Raw genomic sequence first — 20,157 nt, 5'->3', positions numbered from 1 at the left:
TCCCAACCTGCTGTTGGTTCGGGTACGATCGATCCGATTCACACAGCTCATGCTGGGCAACGGCTTGTTAATGGAGTCCTTGGCTCACAGACTCACAGTGCCCGTGCCGCCAGGGCAGTACATTGGAAGTTCACAATGCGCCGCGTGCCACGACCGCGCCGACAAGAAGCAGAGGGTGCCGGCCGGTGCGCAGGCGGCGGCGGCCAGGAGCATCGCAGGCGCTGCAGTACGACCGTACGAGTCCGGGTCATCGATGGCTGCCTGCGGGCCAGAAACGCCGCGGCGCGCGCGCGCCGGCGCCAGTCGTTCCCGCTCTTCGACCCATCCGACCGGCGCGGCGCGCGGATCAGGACCAGAACCAGAGGTGGGGCAGAGGCGGGGGCGAGTCGCCGGCATACCACATCAGGACGGCGGCGGCAGAGTGCACCGCGAGAACCAACCGCGCGTGGTGACTGGTGAACACACCAGTAGCATAAAAGGGCAGATTTTCTTTCTTTTTTAAGTGTACAGATTTACTTCGGATTCATATTTTCTGAACGCTTCTCAGGGCTACCTCAATCCTCATATGCATATGATTTAGTATAAACGAGACAAAAATCATCCATCAAATCAAATACTGCACTTGAGAAATAAAATCATATACTACCTGTCAAGTGAAAAGAATACAAATAAAAGGATCATTTTTTAGTTTAAAAAGTACTGGATCCGATTTACTGCCTATATAGGGTACAAAAGACTAGCATACACTCAACGAATGACACCAGTTTATCGGCAGAAAGTCTTCGGGTAACAGTAACTTATATGGTACATAAGAATGATTGCCCCCGAGTCATTTCTGATGCAAAATTTTCCGCGCGCCCAAGTCATTTTTCCATAGCTTTATGGTCTGGTACTTTCAGAATGCCAGTATCAATCAGTGGTTGCAGCTCGCGTTTTGCAAGATCCTTCACCTCGGAACTTGGAGATTCCAGGAAAGCTGCGACCACCTTGGAACTGCAATAACAAGATGTCCAAAATATAAATCGTTGGATAGAGAATAAAGGAATAAGATGTTGAACTGTTGAAGGTTCACAATCGATAATTGAAAATCAGTTAAATGTTCAGCATGATTACTCAAAGTATTGGAAGCACGAGTACATGTGGTATATCACATCGACAAGTAAAACAAACCTGTGCCCTTCGGCCCATATCTTGCACTTCCCTTTAAGAGCCTTTCTCCAGAGAGTGACTGCAAACGCTGGACAGTCGATTATCATTCTTCTGATCCCACGGCTGGAAAAGAAGTTCTCAAAGGCATGTTCAATATCTTCCGTCTTCGGCTGGGCTGCATCAGAAGCTATTGCATCATGCAACTTGTGGATCTTATCAGTGATGCCTTCCAAAACATTGTCTTTTCCACCAACAGCAACCTTCAGGTTTGCAAATGGCACCATGCAATTCAAGTCAGAAGTACGGTTATGAAATTTGTACAACTATGACAGTCCTGAATAGTCAAAAGCCAAACAAGGACAAGAATAGAAAAAAAATCTATTGGTAGTTCTGTATGGAGATAAAATTAGAAACACATCCTAAAGTATAATCACATTAGTTGATACAAATTTCCCAGTAATAGATAAAGAATCCATAGCCAGATTAACATGAAGGTCCACAAAATTCATCATTTGTCAGTCAAATTTTGGACTTGTACATAAAATTAACATGTCACGAAAACGAAGAAGGGTCATTATTAGGTTAGAAATGGTTATCCTACAAATTAATACTATGACAAGGAATTTCTATGGTGGACATGGAGGAATGATTTATGCCATGCTAAAGACATTTAATGCCAAGGTCTGAAGGTCATGATGCCAAAAAGAGTAGCACAAAAAACTTGGAAACAATCGATAGAGCAGGTTTCGTCATTTGCATGCAGCCATGACATAAGAGATCACCTCATACAATACTTCTTTGCCAAAATTTGTTCGAAGTAATTCGCCAACATTTTCCATACAAGATTGGACAAGAGCCTGCAAATAATATACAAAATAAAATAATTAGGAAGGTTTAATTCAATCTCATAAGTTCAGAGCCAGATTGCAAGTTTGCAACAGGAGTGAATGTATTCTCCTATAGATCAGTTTTCATCCACAAGGTGCCACTAGCAAGTATGCTTCCAATAAAACATTAAAAAAAGATTTCCACCCAGATAAGTGCGACCACAAAAATGGCCATGGCACAGAAATATAATCAGCATGACCGGTAACTTCCGAAACAGCAGGGTAATAACTTATATTATTCCTTAGGATACAAAATAACCCCCAACACAGACAAAAAGGACAGTGGATAAATAGGCAATACAGCGGGAGGCCTAAGACAACACAGAATGTGCTTTTTTCCTTATCTTGATCAGTAGTGTTAGTGAATGCAAATGCCGGGATTAGAGTTTCTGTGAATAATGCGCAGAGTGTGTTGGTCATTCAGGGTTCTGTGATTAATGTCACCTACAAATTATATCTAACTCATGTCACAAGAATTAGGGTACTTTTCAAAGAATGATAAGGCTGCATTCCCTGTATCACCGTAGTTAAATAGGTACGAACATCACCTCAGCAAGCTCACTTTTGATCAACAGTTCATGTCGCCTTTGTGATGGATCCTTCTTGCTCTCAGACACAATCTGCATGCCTTCCAAACCATCGGGCTCTTTATCAGTTACAGCATCAACTTTATTTTCTGATGTAACTTCGGTAGCACTTTCTAATGCCTCATCCTGAACCAGAAACAGCAAATATTTAGCATGTATTTCTCTTGAGAATATTTAGAGATACAAGAGTAGCTAACTTGCCTTCCTTGAACTAAGAGAAGGCACACTGTAGCTCAGACAAGCCAGATCAACCGGAGACAGATAGCGTGAGCAAAGAGGGTGAAGTAGTTGCAGCAATGGTCGCCTCCCATTCTGTTCTAGCAAGGAGACCCATTAGTAATTGTCTTATGTGCACAAGTTTTAAAAACATGAGTAAAGATAAACCATTTGGCGAAAGGGAAACTCTTACCTTGTCAAAAATGAGTTGCTTCAAATTCTTTGCCAGCTCTTGGATCACAATCTACCAGGCCAAAGGAAAACTATTAGTATCACCAATTTCTAACTGCTTGTAATAGAGGATGATACTCACAGAAAGCAAAATACAGTAGCTAACCAACCTTAGAAACAAGCTTTGTGTCATCAACAATGGAAATAATGTTGATAAGGAACTGGAGGGAAAGGAGATGTGTTAGTAGAGGTCCGAGGGTAAATCCAAATCACATGCAAGGACAAATTGAACTTGAATCTTTTATAAAAAGGAAGAACCGCCTCAAAAATCCACAATAAAAACACAACATTTCCCAATATAAGAGCGAAAAGAATCAATAATATAGTCATTACTTACTAGGCAGCCAAAATCATTCAGAGCAAGCTTCATAATGTGCCCCTTCAAACTTTTAATAATCTTCTTCCTGTCCTGTAACTCATTGCCATATCAGTTTAGTCTTGTTTATGAAGATAAACCATACAGTAGAAAATAAAAACGCAGAAAGGAGTACTGAGTAGTGCATAAATCAATTTGCATTTTAGAAGCACCACAATTTACAAAATTGAAGCAGCACCAAATAAAACACCAGTGGATAGTTGTGCAGAAGGTGATTGGCCTTAAGACATAATAAGAACTAGAAACGGTTAGTAACTATGGTACCTTTGCACTGCCATGCTTGAGGCAACTAATTGCTAGTTTTAATCCTTCCCTTGTCTGCATGATCCGAACGATAAGTGGCTCTGACAACCTTTTCTTCTTAGCTTTTGTTTTCTTTGGTAGTTCAGAAGTGATTGATGGTTCATCTCCATCTATGATTGATGCTCCTTGAGTAAGAAGGGGGATAAGTTGGCAAATCACGTCCAAAGCTGAGGTCTAAAAAAACATGAATGTGATAAACTGAAGAATAAGTTTCACAGGAAAGGGCAGGTAGCCTATGCAGAACACAACATACAATATGATTACCTTATCTGCAATTGTAAAGTACTCCAATATGGCCGTGTGTACTATGGAATACTCAACAGTACCTTTCTCCAAGATTTTCTGAATCTCAATAGTCATATACTGCAGGACAGATGATTTCTGCAATCCAAGCTTGGAAATTGTCTCTAACACACTGAAAAAGGAGTTGAACTAGGGTTACCACAAAAAATAATCCATGGAACTGTAGTGTCAGGGAAAAAAAAGCTTCCGCAAGGATAACTACAATTGCAATGATTTCCCCTATATGTTGAGAACTTCATACTAACACAGGCAAAAAACATGCTAAGCTCTAGCTTATTACCACTGTTGAAAAGGTGTTCAGAGATCATAAAGAGCAAAGGTGTATCAACCTGCAGGAACTTTGCACAGTCAGATCCTTGAATAGCTGAAGCTCAGTGGAGTACAGTTCCAATAACAACTGTCTTTTCTGAGGTTGGGTTGCTCGCTGATATGCATAGTCAACAACTGAAAGAGAGAACATATATCAGTATGGGATGTTGATCTATTTTTATTATAGGAATATGTTCATCCAAGTGGCATACAAACATTTACTTTGGCAGTTCTACACATGTGATGAGAAAATGGCGAGTTTCAAGCCATCCACTACAATAACATATTACACATACCTGCAGCTCCTATAGTATGAGGAAGAAGTTTGGCAACATGGCCATGAAGAGAAGAGATGAAACTGGCAAACTGGTTTTTAGTGGCTGCACCCACAAACAGGAGTTAAGTTAATGAAGCCAAGGGTTATATGAGACCATCATGCAACATTCTGACATAGCCGCATATGATCCTATCCTCATATAAAGTTAAGCAAAATTTACCGAGTTCTATAAGCTTCTTTACAAGGAAAACAGCATATTTCTTGCGAGAGAGAGTGAGCAAATGTGGCTGTAGATCACCGAAAATAGCATCCCTCTCTGACTGTGAGCACCACTTTACACATGTCTACCAAAGAAACAGTGACAAGATCATCAAAACCAGGACACAAGCAACATAACAACATACGCAGCAGATTGACAAATATTGTATGTGCTCAGCTTACTTGCAGAATGCGTGCGGTAACATGGGATCCAGCAATATCCAAGTACTTCCCATCCATTTTTCGGATAGCCTCACTTACTACCCTGGAAAGGTGCAAATTCTGTCAATGTTTGAGCACAGACACAAGATACAAGGATTTCAATCCTAATACTTACTTGGACCTCTCCTCTTTGCTCACATCATGGCATCTCATCTTTTCCCATAGTTTCGTTAGTTCCTGCCAGTATTTAGGTGTAAACAAAGCAAACGAGAATTGAGATTGGCAAACTGATGGGTTTACTAAACGTCAGTCAAGGTTTAAGCATAAGCACACATTATTATCGGATACCTTAGTAGGATTATTGAGTTTGGACAGTTGCCACACAATAGTCAAGAGTGTACAATCTCCTTATTGAATATGTAAGTACTGCTACCAGAAACTGACATCTGGGCACTACATACAGGTTTAAGTGTGGATATAAACTCTAGACACTACTCCAAAATGCACCGATTGATTATAATGCAAGTTATGTTGCAGTTTGCAGCAAAAAGTGGTACTGCTAGAATCATGACCTGACCTGAAAACAAGTGCTGCGACTGCGAGCACCGAATTAGAACATGCGGTACAAAAATTAGCACTACAGTACCTTCTCAAGGCTGTAATGCCGCTTCCTCTTCCTCTTCCTCGCCTCTGACATCTCCTGATACAGTCCAACACGTCCAATTTCAGCCCAAATACAAAGCTAACGGCCTCTATCGAAGCACGAGCTCCAACAGTCGTGAACACAGACACAAACGCGCACTTAGAGATACCTTAGCAGCCAGGCGCTTCTCCTTGGGAGTAACCGGCCGCTTCTTCTTCGCCACAGCCTCGCCGGCGCCGCCGCCATGGTCCGCGTAGCCGCCGGCACCCGAGTGCTTCTTCCGCTTCGCTCCGTGCCCTCCTCCCTCAACTTGCGGCCGCGGCTTGGTCTTCCCCTCCGCGTGCTCGCGCTTGCGCTTCTTAGGGCTCTGGAGATCGCTGCCGCCGCCGCCGACCATCGCGCGCGCCGCTGGTTGCTACAAGGCAAATTGGGCGACGGAGGGAGAAAAGGGTTTTTCCCCAACCGCGATAGGCCTAGGGTTTATACGCGCTCTGTTAGTGGGCTGGTGTTGGGCCCGTTCGGTTGCTCGCTCACGTCTTCCGTTTTGGCCCACGTAGTGCCCGCCCGCATACGTCGTCCTCCTGCAACCAACCCAGATAGAGGCCCATGTGCCAGCCGATATTCCAGAAGCTTTGCTCGGGCCGAGCCCAGATTGCGCGGTCTGACCAGTCAAAGCGCGCGAGGGCATTTGCGTCAATTCCTCGAGGGCGGGGAAATTGAGGGTTTTCCCGCGGCGGACAGCGCGGGCCTGCGCCTTCTGCCGCCAACGCACCCGGCCCGCGCGGGATCGGCTGGGGGCGGCGGAACAGCAAACAGCGGGTGGTGACGTGGTGGTAATGGTGTTTGGTGCGCCGAGCCGCGCCGCGAGGCGGGCGGCTCTGCTTTTCTTTTTGGGTTCTAGTGTCGGTCTGGTCCATGATCTGGTGCGGCGCGGCCGCGCGTGAGCGGGCGTGCGGTGCGGGAGGCAACGGTCGCGTTCGCGTCGCGCGCTCCTGGGCCGCACGCGGTGGTGGCGGAGGGTTGAAAATTTGGGGGCTCGCTGGATGATCACAAGCAGCAGCAGAAGGACCGAGGGAGTCCTGAACGCTGGTGTGGGATCTCCGAACTGATGATGTCCCAGGAGGAATCAAACATTCCAGTCTTCTACTTGTAAAAGTAAAACTGAGCATCCGCTCCAAATCGGGGAATCGAGCAGCTCTAGATGGATCCGGGGAAGATGCTGCTTACCTACCTAACGCTTGCTGCGTAGATCACCAAATCGAGAAAAATCCAATGTTAACCGCCACAATTTACCTGCTTTACCGCCTAATCTCGCACGCCACGGCCCGATCTGCTCAAAAAGCCTCGAGAGGTTTCGCGCAAACCCTACGCCGGCGCGCATATACGGCCCAATTTTTCCCCGTTTCCCTCCATGGTTTTCTGTTTCCCTCCACGCCCCGCGCCCCTCTTCCCTCCTCCATTTTGAGATCAAAACCTGGGGCTCGCCCTTTTTCTTCTCTGCCCTCCCTCCACTCCACCCGTCCGTCCATCGCATCCCACCCATCCCCCACAACACATCGCCCGCCTCGGTTCCCTCCACTCGACGCTTCTCCCGCTCCTAACCCCTAGTCCCCTTCTGCTCCTACGCCGCCGCCGCCGCCGCCGCAACCCCCAGCGGCCAGATCCGAGCGGCGGGGATCGTCCCCCCAACGGATCGAGCTCCCGATCCGCGCAGGGGAGTGGCGGCGCTGGAGCGCCGGGGCCCCGAGAGGCTGGAGCCGGAGGAGGGGAGTAGTTCCGCGGTGGTAGATCCGCCGGCCATGGCGCCCGAGATGGACTCCTCGGTAGAGAAGGTGAGCTCCGATCCGCGGTCTCCTCGCTCGATCTGCGGTCCGAGTGGTGGTTGCGGGTCCTAATCGGGCTGTTCCTTCTTTCTGTCGCAGCAGGGGAGCGGGTCCCCGGATCCGGACGAGCGCCCGGCCTCCGGCGAGCCCAAGGCCTGCACCGAGTGCCACACCACCAAGACCCCGCTCTGGCGCGGGGGACCCTGCGGACCCATGGTGAGTCCCGATCCGAGCTCCGATCTCATTTCCGGGGAACCCTAGCGCCGCGCTGGGCCCCGCCCCCGCCCCCGATCTGTGCGTTTTGGGCTGATCCGCTCCGATCTGGGTGTTTTCTCGTCGCAGTCGCTGTGCAACGCGTGCGGGATCCGGTACCGGAAGAAGAGAAGGGAGGCGCTTGGCCTCGACGCCAACAAGTCCGGCGGCGCCGAGCAGCAGCAGCAGCAGCAGCGGAAGAAGAAGGCCGCCGCCGCCTCCAAGAGGGAGAGGGAAAAGGAGGCGGAGGCGGACGAGGTCACCGTGGAGCTCCGCACGGTGGGGTTCGGCAAGGAGGTGGTGCTCAAGCAGCGGCGGCGGATGCGCCGGAGGAGGCGCCTCGGCGAGGAGGAGCGCGCGGCCATCCTGCTCATGGCCCTCTCCTCCGGCGTCGTGTACGCCTGACACCCCACCACCACCACCTAGCAGCCAAGGCACCAAAGGCGATGAGAGGAAGAGAGCGGCTGCAGCTGCAGATTTGCTTAACATGCAGCATGATCTTAAGCCCAAGAGAGATGCGTCTCTCTCTACCCCTTTTTCCCCCTGGATCTATGCTAAGTTTTCCCGGCTAAGTAGTTGTTGGAACAAAAGCGAGTTAATAATCGTGTCGCGCTCTAGACTAGTAGCTGTTCTTCCCTGTTACTGTTGCTGTTCTTGCCTAGTTGTAATGTTACTGGTAGTAGTGTGGTAGTATCGTGTAACCTTGCAATGTAAGGAGAGCTTATTGATCATCCTCTGTTCTTGCAAGGGAGTTGCAGCCGGCAGCTCCCGGATCTGAGCGAGTGTGCGGGAAACCGGCCTCGGTGCGCTCCAGTTCTTGCATGATCTCTGCAGTGACCAGTGGCTACTGCTGATGACGACATGGTTGTTTCTGCTGTGCTGTGATCTGATGTATGCGTGCGTGGCTGCTTCTGCGTCACAGTTGACCTGCTGATGAGGTTTCTGATGTACGTGAGGCGTCTGATCTGCTGGTTTTGCAATGTAACGTTAATCCTTGGATCTGAGAAAGTGAGAAAGGTATGTGGCACTGCATCTGCTTGCTAGGACATAACATCAGTGACACTGGTGTTTCAATCCTGGTATGTGATGGAATGGTCAGCAGATCAGCACCCACACAGATGCTTCCTGAAAGGGAAATTCCATCACTCAGCTCAGCTGAGCAGTCAGCGCTCCCAGCTGAGTGTTTGCAGTCACACTTGCTACTGCTTGCTCACCAGTCACCACTTTACCAGGCCATGGAGGGTGGCCGATGCCGTGTGCTGCTGCAGCGATTGGAAAGGTTCTCGGGAATTTTTCCCCTTCTGGAGGGTGCATAATGCTCACGGGGATCTTTGCGATGGTTCCATCTCTGTCTCGGATGATCGATTGATGTTAACTACAAATAATGCGCACGCCTGCGGCCTGTGGGTATCTTGTGATCCCTGGTTGTTGGGCTGTTCCGTTTTGTTCTCTTGCTGCGAGAAAGTCCATGATCTTGTTTTCCCTTGTGGCGAAACAGCGCCACACGGGCCTTGTGCTGCCGCTGGTGGTAGCGCAAGACAGACAGTGACAACGCCGGTGGCACATTCCAAGCGGTGTGATGATGATGCCGTGGCGCATGATTTGGTGATGGTTGCTACTAGCTAGTTTCGGGATGGAACCGAGGCCCGAGCCATGGTTTTGCTTTCTTTGGGTTGATGTCATGCCTATGGAAAGGACCCAGGTGAGGCGAGTCTTCTTTCTTTGCCTGGCAGGGGTAAAGGTGCAGGGCGAGGGCACGGCAAGTGGCCACATGGCAGCGACTTGCCGCCGCGTGGCCGTACGCCGTGAACACGGCAGGGAGTCATGGCATGGCCGCATGGGTGAACATCTTTCTTTCTCTGCGTCTCCATCCGTGGCTGGCTGCTGCATCCCAACAGCTACATCATCTTCGGTTGCCTCGATGGGCCCCCAGAGCCATGGACAGACCATGGATGGTTGGTTCGTTCCTTTTGATGAGAAAGCTCGTCCCCTCTTCTGTCCAAACATTTCCGGCCCTAGTCTAATGTGGTTTGTTTATAGAAGTGATAAGATTTTCGTTTTGAGCAAGGCCCAAGTAACTACCTTTATATGCTGGGCCATAGCTTGTGTTATTAGAGCTGTGAACTTGGCTACTTGGTCCTTCCTAAATTGCTTCTTTCGATGCTCGCTCCTTTACCGTCTTTTATTTCTATGCACAAAACAAGCAGACACTGTAGGGAGCGAAGGAGCTATTCCGGAGTAAAGCTCCACGAGAAAAGGTGCAGCAGCATGTTTTAGCCTCGAAATTTTGTGTAGAAGAAGGGACTGGGAAATGCCTTTGCTCATTATGTGCTCAAAAGCATTGTTTTGGCATCGAACTTTTGTGTAGAGGAAGAAATTGAGGCAACCTTTGCTCAGTATGTGCTCCAAAGCATTGCGCATTGATATGAAAAGTTGCTTTCTGGACTCCGAGAAGTTGCTTGTTTGACAGTATGGCATTCTCTTTGTTGGGCTGCTTGGTTATTCTAAATTGTAATTGAACTAGCTAATGTTTTGTGATCTTTTTTTTAGAGTAATGATAAAATTAATTTGCTTAGTTCATGATACATTGTTTTGGCTTAGAATAATGACATTGGGTGCCAAACATCGACCACATAAAGCGGAAACCATGAAACCCCACAATGTCTAAGAAAGCAATAAAGGGAAGGGAAACAAATGACTTAGAATTATGGCCCTCATAAGATAAAAATGGTTAACTTAGAGTTTTGTATGCATGATGAGGCTTTGTATGCACAAAGGCAAAAGGAGAGAGATCCCCTTGTTCCGAAAGGATTATGATCACTAGATCTAACTCAAATTATTTATGCAAAGGTGACAATAAGATGAAGATAGAACTATTTACTTGGCCGTACAATATTACCATATCAAATATAAATAAAATCTTTCTTTATACAATATTACCATATCAAATATAAACAAAATCTTTCTTTATGCTTGTTACGCTTTGTCCTCTTAATCATTCCTCTCTATCTTTCCAACCGCATCTATCGTACATGGAAACATATCATACAGATATCATATTTTCCGCAGTATCTTGTCAACAACTTATGCTCATCGTATACTTCTGTCCGTACATACAGACAGGGGTACGTCCTGCTAGAGTGTTCAGGCCCTTAGCGTATTACCATACGCGATCTCCCCCTCGCCCTCTGGGTGACGTGGCATACGGCCCGGGCCTGACAGCTGGGACCGTGGTCTCCGGACCCTCCCCGAGCTCCCTGAGGTCCGGGGCCTCCGCATGCCACGGAAGGCAAGGGAGCACCCGGGTAGCCTCCGCGGACCCGGACTCCCAGGGAGGTCCGGGGCCGCCACGTGTGATGGCCGGACCACCACGGGCCCGACCGCTCCAACCGACCTCGGGGGCCCGGACCCCCCTCCCTCCGGGGAGAGGTCCGGTGCCGCCACGTGCCGCCCCTGCGAAGGGTGCGGGGCTGGCGCTGCCACGTGCGTGTGGCAGGAGACCCTTCGCGGGTCTCCAGCCCACCCACCAGCATTTAATGCGGTAGCTGGGCCGGGCGTCCCCAAGTCAAAAAGTATGGCCTACCACTGACACACGGGGCAGGTAGGCTGACACCACGGTAAGCCCGCCTGTTTCCAAAGCGGCGCGTCGTGCCACCGTGTACAGTGCACTAGCGGTGTGCAGTCCCGTCACAGCGCCGCGCGCGGCATAATGATGGACTGTAATAGGAGAGCTGAGGCGTGCGCTATTACAGTGCGCGCGGAGGCAACGGAGCGGCGGGTCAGCGCTGCCCCCTCGCCTGTCAGAACCGCACCCAACAGTGGCAGTACAGCGCAACACTGATAGCGGTCACTGTGCCTACAGGACGGCACACGACCGTATCCGGGTTGTGGATACGCACGTTATCTTCCCAACCGAGAAGGCTGTGACAAGGGGCTGGAGAGGGAGATCTCTGTATCACATAGAGTAGGTCCCTGTTGGCTGGGCCCACCTGTCGGGGCCCCGCACAGTGTAAACACCTCCCTTGAACTATAAAAGGGAGAGTGTACTCGTTAGAGAGGAGGTTGCACACACACAAGCTCACGCTGATGTCCATTCAGGCTACACAATCAATACAACACCAAAGTGGACATAGTGTATTACGCTCCGGCGGCCCGAACCACTCTAAATCCTTGCATCTTTCCTGATTTCATCCGCAGATCGATTGAGCGCTCCTAAGTCTCCTCCAAACCCATCCTTAACTAGGATTAGGCGGGTGCTTTCCGCCACCCGGCTGGAGATTTCCTCCGACAACTTCCATACATGTACCTTCGTATAGCCGTGTTACACAGATAATAAATGACATATAAGGTCGTACCAAATCCGTATTAGATATCATATCTTATTTGTTTGAGCTGTTGACAGCATGTATTCTTTGTCAACTCTAACATAATCATATATCCCATTACACACTCCCACATTTGTACTTCGGTGCGGCGTACAACATAAATGATCAGCGTGTTCGCGCCGCTATTTTTCAAATGAGATACTGACGGAGAAAGGTCCTTCCAAAACTCTTTATTAGCCCAACAGTAGTATCTTATTCAAGCAAGAGAGACGCAAAACTGTTCCTAGGCGAAGAAATTGGGCTGGATGTTCTCTTCAATTTTCCTCACAAATGGACGGGGGATTCCGCAACGGTGACGAAGAGAACAAACCAACGCGACACAATACACCGCACCTGCGGCCGTGCCTAGTGCCCGCCGCTCCCTCTGCCCGCGTTTCTCCTCGCCTCCTCGTCCTCGCTCGCCTGCGCTCCTTCCCCTCCCGTCGCTCACTTCGCTCGTCTCAGATCCAAACCCCCGTATTAAAAAGCGCTCAAAGCCACCAAAACCCTAACCCTAATCATCCCAATTCCCCAATCCCCGTCCCTGCAAAACCCTAGCCCAGCCCCACCTACTCATCCCTCTCGCCGCCGCCGCCATGGCAGGCTCATCCGGCGGCGCTGCTTCCTCCTCCCGTACCGTCCCCGAGAACCGATTCTACAACCCTCCCCATGTGCGCCGCCAGCAGCAGCAGCAGCAACAGCAGCAGCGGCTGCAGGGGCAGCGGTCCGCGTCCCCGTCGCTGTCCCCATCGCCGTCTCCGCGGTCGGCGAGGCAGAAGCCGCCGCCACCACCGCCGGGGGCTATCGCCGTGGCTGTGTCCGCGTCGGTGGATGTAGACAGCCGGGTGGATTCCGACGACTCCTCGTCGACGACGTCGTCGAAGCCGTCGGTGGCGTCCACGGCTGCAACGACGACTACCGCGGTTGAGGTGAATGTGACCACGGCGGGTGCCACAGCGGCGGAGGAGGCTGGGAATTTAGAGAGATTTCTTACCTCCACGACGCCCTCGGTGCCCGCACAGTACTTGCCCAAGGTATTCTGGGGCTTAACTCTTTGCTACTTCAGTAGACTGCAGTGTGGTATCCGTCGTGTCTGATAAGTAGGGGATCTGATGAAACTGTATAGTCTTTATACCATTTGTGCTGCATTTGCATAGGCAAGCAGATGATTCCGGAGAAACACTGCAATTAAGAAACACTGCATTTGTTTAGCTCTGATCGATAGTTATGTATTGAAAGCAACAATTATTCTTTGATGTAGGCGATGACCATAGCTGCCGATTATAGCACTTTAGGTCTTAGTTATCGCAAATATGTACATCCAGTGCTGCTCCGTATAGCACTTTAGGTCTTAGTTTTAAGCTATGTTTTATACTTCACGTGACGTTAGTGACCAGTGCTGCTCCGTATAGCACTTTTGCTTGTAGATTCTTCAATCTAGTAAATTACTCAGGTCATGTGGTTGCATCTGCAGTATCATTTAATGTGTGTATGTCCATTGCTATCTCTGGATTTTGCATTTGTGTGAACTCTGAAGAATAAATATACTCTGCATTATGCAGTTGGCAGAACAACTTATTTCTAAATCATGTAGTGATGTATCCATGCGTGATGATTTTCAGTTCTTTGGTTAAAAGACCACTTCCTTTTAAAGAATCTCTTTCTGCTGCTGACCAGCTCCTTTTTTTTCTTCTTTTTTTTCTTTTTCTTTTTTGCTGCTGCAGACAAGGCTAAGGTTGCGGCGAAGTGGTGATGCTATGGATTCAAGGCCTTATTTCTGCCTTGGAGATCTTTGGGAATCTTTCAGGGAATGGAGTGCTTATGGGGCTGGTGTTCCACTGGTGTTAAATGGCAGAGACTCTGTGATTCAGTATTATGTGCCGTATCTTTCTGCTATCCAGCTGTATGCAGATCCATCTAGACCTGCTTCAAGGAACAGGTACATTTTAATCTATGTCACACAAGAGTCATAATGTCTAGAAAGTTTCCATCGGCCTTATAGACCATAAGAGGGCCAACCTGCATGCTGCGTACCAAAATAGTTTCAATTGTTTGTATTTCTTTATGCTTCAGTTAGTTTGAGCTTAGATTTTCATATATAGCAACAGAAAACTAAGTCAACACTATAGTTACTGATGCTTGAATAACTACGTCGATAGTTTTGTTACATCTATGTTGATTTATATTAAAATAAATAACTCTGCTTGAATGCTCTTGTACTAGAGCTTAAGGCAGATTAACTCATTCCCAACTTTTTTACCGGTTATTTGACCTCTGCCCTTTCCAGGCAAATGTCTCATGTGTTGCTAATGTTTGGTCACATGGTTTGTCAAATTCTGTATGTGATAACATTTTTCAGATTTGTTCTATGATAACTTGCGAGAATGGTGAGATGAGAGTTGATAGCTTTAGTACCTGATGTCCACTATGAATGGCTACGATTCCATGCATTTTAATTCAATGGACATAGATGGAAAGAAATGAAATGAAATGAAATAAACGTTGGGAAAGATGTTATAAGTAGATAAATACAACCAGCACACTTTCAGTATGGTTGCTTTTATTACCTTGTTGATGTCTTTGATAGTGTTTAACTTTTTCTAGTTAATTTTCTCGCTTACTTAAGGCGTCTTGGGGATGAAAGTGATGGGGAATCTATGGATACTAGCAGTGAAAGCAGCATTGAAAATGATGTTGACCGGCTACGAGTCTCAGCAGTGGAAGCTACACATCGGCTGGAAAATGGTGGCCTACAAAGTGATGATGGTGAACCTGCTGCATCTTCAAGTTTTCCAATGTTTGAGTATCTGGAGAAGGATCCTCCGTATGGTAGAGAACCGCTCACAGATAAGGCGAGTTCTTTTTTGTAATGATGCTTACCATAGGTGTCTTGTGTATAGAAGCTAACTATGCATGGCTTTCAGGTATCAACTCTTGCGGATAGATTTCCAGCTCTGAAGACATTCAAAAGCTGTGATCTGCTGCCATCTAGCTGGATGTCTGTTGCATGGTATGTTTCAAATACTATTGATTTTTGTTCATGTTTTTTACTTCCGTTTTACCAACGATAAGGCTTATTCTTTATTGCCATGATGCAAATATGGTTCTCTATTTGTACTCACAATGATGTATGGTATGTGTTGCATGATTACGACTAGTTCTGGAGGTCATTGTTGAGGTCCAATTTTTCTTGTGATTTAGTTGTGATATAAGAGCAGCTTATCATTTCCAGACTCATCTGCATTAAGTTGATATCATGTATTTATTATCAGCCATGATCTAGTTTCATTGCCATAATGTCACGCTTCTTTTCTCTGTAGACCATGTTTTAGTTTTTAGAAACTAGAATAATGCTGTTGCAGTGGTCAGAGTTATGACATTTGCCAACTGTGCTGGCCCATGCAGAGGATGCCTACCAGTTGCAATGCCTAACAATGGCTTGCCTACTGTGCTGAATTTCAGCATAAGACACAACCTGTGTAGAAGAGCAACGCTGCTAACCTGGTGTTGCTATGATTCTATACGTTACTGGTTTCATCCTCATGCTTCCAATTGCAGGTACCCCATATATAGAATTCCAACAGGACCAACATTGAAGGACCTTGATGCCTGTTTTTTGACATTCCATTGTCTAGCAACACCTTGCAAGGGTAAATACTAAGTGCCTTATAGTGCCATATGGAATATGGGTTTTTACTTTGCCTCAGATAAATGGCAGTGACACCTGTGTGGCATTTTGCCTTTCTAGATGCGACTTTGGGTTACATTGATTGCGTAGAGTTTTTACTCTCCCATTGTTCTTGCAGATTGTGACCCTTCTATGCCAGCATGCCCTGGCTTTGGGGGAATCAACCGCTGCGCAAATGCTACAGGGAAACTATCTTTGCCTATTTTTGGGCTGGCACCTTACAAATTCCGTGCCTCCATTTGGGCATCTGATGGAACCCAAGAGCGGGAGCGTGTCACCTTACTGATGCAGGAGGCTGACAGCTGGCTACGCAGAATACGAGTAGACCATCCAGATTTCCGGTTCTTCGCCTCCCATTTCAACACAACGTGGAGATGACTCCTGACTGTAAATGGTTGTTAGTGTGATGAACTTTTCGGCCTCTGAACTGAATTGGCTTCTGCACATCAATCTATGGCGCATAGAGACAGAGTACCCTCTTGAAACGGGGGTTGTATGAGTTAAAAGCCTGCATGCTAACTCTTCTTGTCTCCAATAAGTTATCTGTTGTAGGTATCTTTGTGGGAAAGTAAGGATGGATGGGTAGAAAAGCAGAATTGGAGACTTGAACCGAAAGAAACAAAGGAGGAAAACAAATAAAGATTTTCCATTAGAGCTGGAACGTATAATGCGCATCAGTGTGTATGGATTATCTGATTTGCTGTCTGGTTCTCCTGAGATGGCAATATGGCATGTACTATACCCTGCCGATTTTTGCATTGATAAAAAACGTGCAACCTAGTGTAGAATGTTTTTCTTTTTGCACATTAGGATGCTGTTTCCAGATGTATCTTTCTGCATAATGTATGTGATTTTTATTACTTATCAGTTCTCTAAAAAAATGCACTCGAATGACAGTTGCTGATGTTCTCTTCTAGTCTTCTATTTAACAGAGGGTTTCTTCAGGTATATGCTGTGAAGATAACAAGAAACGATGCGCCTGCAGGAGATGGCAGCGCGCGGCTCTTCCACTTGCACCCCAGCTGTGACCCGAGTCAGGCAAGCGAATCACAGCTGCGGGACGGACGAGGCAACCACTGCTCCTCCACCCCCGCTGAATAATCAGCATCAGCCGGGACGTGAGAGAGGGGTCTCGCTCGACGCAGCGTGCCGTCCTCACCTCACCTGCTTGTTTTTCTTTCTTTCTCTCGCCAGCCTCGGCATGCCATGCCAAGCACCAACGACGAGAGCTCCACGCCTCGCTGCGTCCCGGCCCCGCCCCGTCGTGGCCGGCCGCTAACTCGGGACGGCCGCCTCTACATATACACGCGTGCCGCCCTGCCCTCCCGTCTCCAAAAGGCTCTAGCTGCGTCGTTCCTGCGACCGACGCCGGGCGCGCACCGCCGCCGGCACGCCCACGCGCGATGAGGGACCTGGAGGAGTTCCGGGGCGGCGGCGAGGGGGAGCGCGGCGCGGGGTCCGCCGGCGCCGTGTCGTCGTCGTGGTGGTCGGGCGACCCGGAGGCGAAGCGCCGGCGGCGGGTGGCGGGGTACAAGGCCTACGCCGTGGAGACCAGGGTCAAGGCGTCGCTCCGCAAGGGCTTCCGCTGGATCAAGGACCGCTGCACCGGCCTCGTTCGCCGCTACTGACCTGACCGATCGGTGGCGATCGAGGTGCTTGTCGTGTCAACCATTTTCGGTTCATGGTTTTTGGCGCGTGAGGATGATTTAACGGTCGTGTCCTTTAATCCGCGTTTGTAAAGGTTCGTGCAAATTAAAGTTTGTTTTCTGCTTCTTGCTGCTTTTTCCTGCGTGCTGCCTGACTGTTTTGTAACTTTGCCGTAACGTTGTTGTTGTTACGGATGCAATAGGAACACTTACAGAAATGTTAGTCGTACATCTGAGTAAGCCTCCTTCCCCGAAGTGAGTCGTGTTGCCCTTGTTCTCGATATGTTAGTTTTACTTGTTCTTATAAGGAACATGGAACAATCATTTGGTTGCCTTGATCTCCACTCTCCAGATCAACTCGCCAGCATGGCACTACTCTAGCATTCCAAGCTAAGGACGTTCCACCATCACAGCATTGAAAGCATCACGCACATGCTTCTTATGTGTGAAAAATAATTTTACCCTCACAACTCAATAGTCCAATAAAACTATGCCGTCGCGTTCAAAAAGTAAAAAAAAAGTCTGAACCAAATATAGGCTATAGCCTTAGATCAGATGCAGCGATGCCATCACCGTGATTCACAACCCAAATTCTACAAGCATTTTCTTCTTCTTCTAAAAGTGCTACTGATAAATTTAATCATGAGATTTGATCCCTACTAGTATTTTTTTTAGAAAACCAGATTTATATTTCACACATAATTTTGATGGTTTACATTCCAACACTTACAACGACACCTTTGAGAAACATGAAAATTACAACCAAGTCCTTGCAAGCTTCTCCCGGTTGCGCTCGTCGCCAACGGCCAGAACAGTCCCGTTGCAGCCGACCATTCTCCTGACGAACACACACAGATTTTAAGCGGCACCCAGAGTAGCACAACGGCATCACCGACGCGCATCTTACTCGCCGCTGAACATGCAGGCCTAACAAGATGGCCAACGGCCATCATATTGCCAGAGAATCGAATATCTGACGCCTCAACCATTGACAGTCCCAGTTCGCCGGACGACAATACACCTCGGAGTGAAAAGAAACCACCAGAAAAGGTGGAAGATGAAGATCAACCCGATTCCACAAGCTGGTAAAACTTACCTCCCGAGCTTCCCGCCGGAGAATCTAACATCACCGATGCCGGCACCGACGGAGAAGAGGGAGGAACAGTAGGAGAACCACCTAGATTCAGAGCACCCACCAGGGCTCCAGATTCGACAAGCTCACATCTTATTCTCCATGGACCGTCGCCGGAGGAAGGAGCTTCAGCTTTGTCGATGCCAACGCCAGATCTGCCTCCACCGCATCCTCCGACAGCGCTCCAGCTATATAGCTACCTATATACAGAGGAAAGCCAATCCGCCGCCAATTCAACCGGTCCCCCTCCTCCTCTAACGCCGGCGAGGACGACGGAAGTGAGGACAACGGCGAACCGGTGGAGGAACAACGAAATAGCCTGTGAGTCGCCGCTCTCTACTGTTTCACTCTAGAAGGAACGAGAGGAGTCGAGCAGCCTCCACAGTTGCATAACCTCATCTTTTTTTTGAAATCAGGAATATATATTACATAAACTTCTTAATGTTTACACCAGATCCTACAAAGACCCTCTCAAAAAAAATGAAACTACAACCCAGTCCCTGCAAGATCAAGATCCTCTCGGTTGAACCTGTCGCCGACGATCGGAGCAATATGTAGCTTGAAGCCGACCTCCTTCTGGACGATATCTCTTCACAATTTTTTTGACGCCACCATGAGTCACATATCAAGTGCATCGACATGCTGTAAGCTCGTTGAACGTCCTGGCTGAAGAAGATGGCCGCCGGCCATTACATCGCCGGTAAAACAAGAAATCTGACGCCTCAAAGGTCACCAGCAGCCTTGACTCACCGGAGAAACATACAACCCGAAGGGAGTCAAAACCACCAAAGAAGATGGAAACCAAAACCAACCCGGTTTCTTTACGAGTTGGTAAACATACCTTCCAAAAATTTCTCCACATATCCATTGCCGTGTTCTGGTTTACAGATCCAGCACTGTCGCTGGCACCATGGGCACCAACGGCACCAAGAAAATCACATAGAAACCGAACACCGACGCAGAAGATAAAATCAATGACATACCCGTCGACGGTGAGCCCGTGTAAAAGATAAGACCATCGAGCAACACACGCACCTCAGACAGAACCGGGACTCGCTCACCAAGAACACAGGCGATAATCAGATCTTCACCGGTAAGAAATCCAACCCTAATCTACGTACAACTACTCTATTTATTAGAAGAGGATCCGCCGTTCCCCAAGCGCATCGGCGCCAAAAAGCCACCGACGGCGAGGAAAAGCAGCGAATCCGGGGAGTCGTGAACACGCCTGTTGGGGAACAGACGCTTCGAGAGTATAGGGACTGTTTAGATCGTTTTGCATTTTTGCAAAATTTCACTGTAGCAAAGGAATCTTGCTAATTTGAAGTACTAAATGAAGTCTATTTGCAAAACTTTTTGCATGCATGGGTTGTAAATCGCGAGACGAATCTAATGAGCCTACTTAATCCATGTTTTGCAACAGTGATGCTACAGTAACCATCCGCTAATTATTGCTTAATTATGGATTAATTAGCATCATTAGATTCGTCTCGTGATTTACAACCCATCCATGCAAAAAGTTTTGCAAATAGACTTCATTTAGTACTTCAA

At 48.0% G+C, this 20,157-nt stretch overlaps 4 protein-coding genes and 1 long non-coding RNA gene across 9 annotated transcripts; 3 read left to right on the top strand and 2 right to left on the bottom strand.

The window, feature by feature from the left end:
* Positions 1 to 617: 617 nt before the first annotated feature.
* LOC112877581 (pumilio homolog 24) lies at positions 618 to 6,144 on the bottom strand. Of its 2 annotated transcripts, XM_025941923.1 has the most exons (17): positions 5,871 to 6,144; positions 5,705 to 5,758; positions 5,234 to 5,295; positions 5,080 to 5,161; positions 4,859 to 4,982; positions 4,658 to 4,741; positions 4,382 to 4,496; positions 4,014 to 4,164; positions 3,711 to 3,923; positions 3,408 to 3,479; positions 3,181 to 3,231; positions 3,033 to 3,083; positions 2,825 to 2,935; positions 2,585 to 2,749; positions 1,932 to 2,006; positions 1,171 to 1,409; positions 618 to 993 (listed from the first exon to the last, which is right to left on the bottom strand). In XM_025941923.1, exons 1-17 carry the CDS (start codon positions 6,096 to 6,098, stop codon positions 864 to 866), a joined length of 2,007 nt encoding a protein of 668 aa, XP_025797708.1. In that variant the 5' UTR covers positions 6,099 to 6,144; the 3' UTR covers positions 618 to 863. The 2 variants fall into 2 exon arrangements, with proteins under 2 accessions (XP_025797708.1, XP_025797709.1); XM_025941924.1 differs by lacking the exon at positions 618 to 993 and having other exon boundaries at positions 2,599 to 2,749.
* Positions 6,145 to 7,147: 1,003 nt separating this feature from the next.
* On the top strand, positions 7,148 to 8,507 carry LOC112875311 (GATA transcription factor 16-like). 2 transcript variants are annotated; one of them, XM_025939115.1, is made up of 3 exons: positions 7,148 to 7,533; positions 7,627 to 7,740; positions 7,867 to 8,507. In XM_025939115.1, exons 1-3 carry the CDS (start codon positions 7,501 to 7,503, stop codon positions 8,179 to 8,181), a joined length of 462 nt encoding a protein of 153 aa, XP_025794900.1. In that variant the 5' UTR covers positions 7,148 to 7,500; the 3' UTR covers positions 8,182 to 8,507. The 2 variants fall into 2 exon arrangements, with proteins under 2 accessions (XP_025794900.1, XP_025794899.1); XM_025939114.1 differs by having other exon boundaries at positions 7,149 to 7,533; positions 7,624 to 7,740.
* Positions 8,508 to 12,442: 3,935 nt separating this feature from the next.
* Positions 12,443 to 16,489, top strand: LOC112876285. 3 transcript variants are annotated; one of them, XM_025940364.1, is made up of 6 exons: positions 12,443 to 13,174; positions 13,865 to 14,079; positions 14,812 to 14,992; positions 15,065 to 15,150; positions 15,699 to 15,790; positions 15,947 to 16,489. In XM_025940364.1, exons 1-6 carry the CDS (start codon positions 12,737 to 12,739, stop codon positions 16,204 to 16,206), a joined length of 1,272 nt encoding a protein of 423 aa, XP_025796149.1. In that variant the 5' UTR covers positions 12,443 to 12,736; the 3' UTR covers positions 16,207 to 16,489. The 3 variants fall into 3 exon arrangements, with proteins under 3 accessions (XP_025796149.1, XP_025796148.1, XP_025796147.1); XM_025940363.1 differs by having other exon boundaries at positions 14,809 to 14,992; XM_025940362.1 differs by having other exon boundaries at positions 12,445 to 13,174; positions 14,767 to 14,992.
* A 213-nt stretch (positions 16,490 to 16,702) lies between these two features.
* On the top strand, positions 16,703 to 17,729 carry LOC112876287. The gene has a single exon (XM_025940365.1). The coding sequence runs from the start codon at positions 17,232 to 17,234 to the stop codon at positions 17,454 to 17,456; it is 225 nt and encodes a 74-aa protein (XP_025796150.1). The 5' UTR covers positions 16,703 to 17,231; the 3' UTR covers positions 17,457 to 17,729.
* A 408-nt stretch (positions 17,730 to 18,137) lies between these two features.
* Positions 18,138 to 19,850, bottom strand: LOC112875834. The gene is made up of 2 exons (XR_003225218.1): positions 19,448 to 19,850; positions 18,138 to 19,346 (listed from the first exon to the last, which is right to left on the bottom strand). It is a non-coding gene; the product is annotated as an uncharacterized LOC112875834 (long non-coding RNA).
* Positions 19,851 to 20,157: the final 307 nt, after the last annotated feature.

Source organism: Panicum hallii, chromosome 9 (genome assembly GCF_002211085.1).
Source record: "Panicum hallii strain FIL2 chromosome 9, PHallii_v3.1, whole genome shotgun sequence".
In the NCBI taxonomy this organism is placed as follows: Eukaryota; Viridiplantae; Streptophyta; class Magnoliopsida; order Poales; family Poaceae; genus Panicum; species Panicum hallii.
Note: the sequence above shows the minus strand (reverse complement) of the source record. Positions and strands in the feature narration are given on the sequence as shown.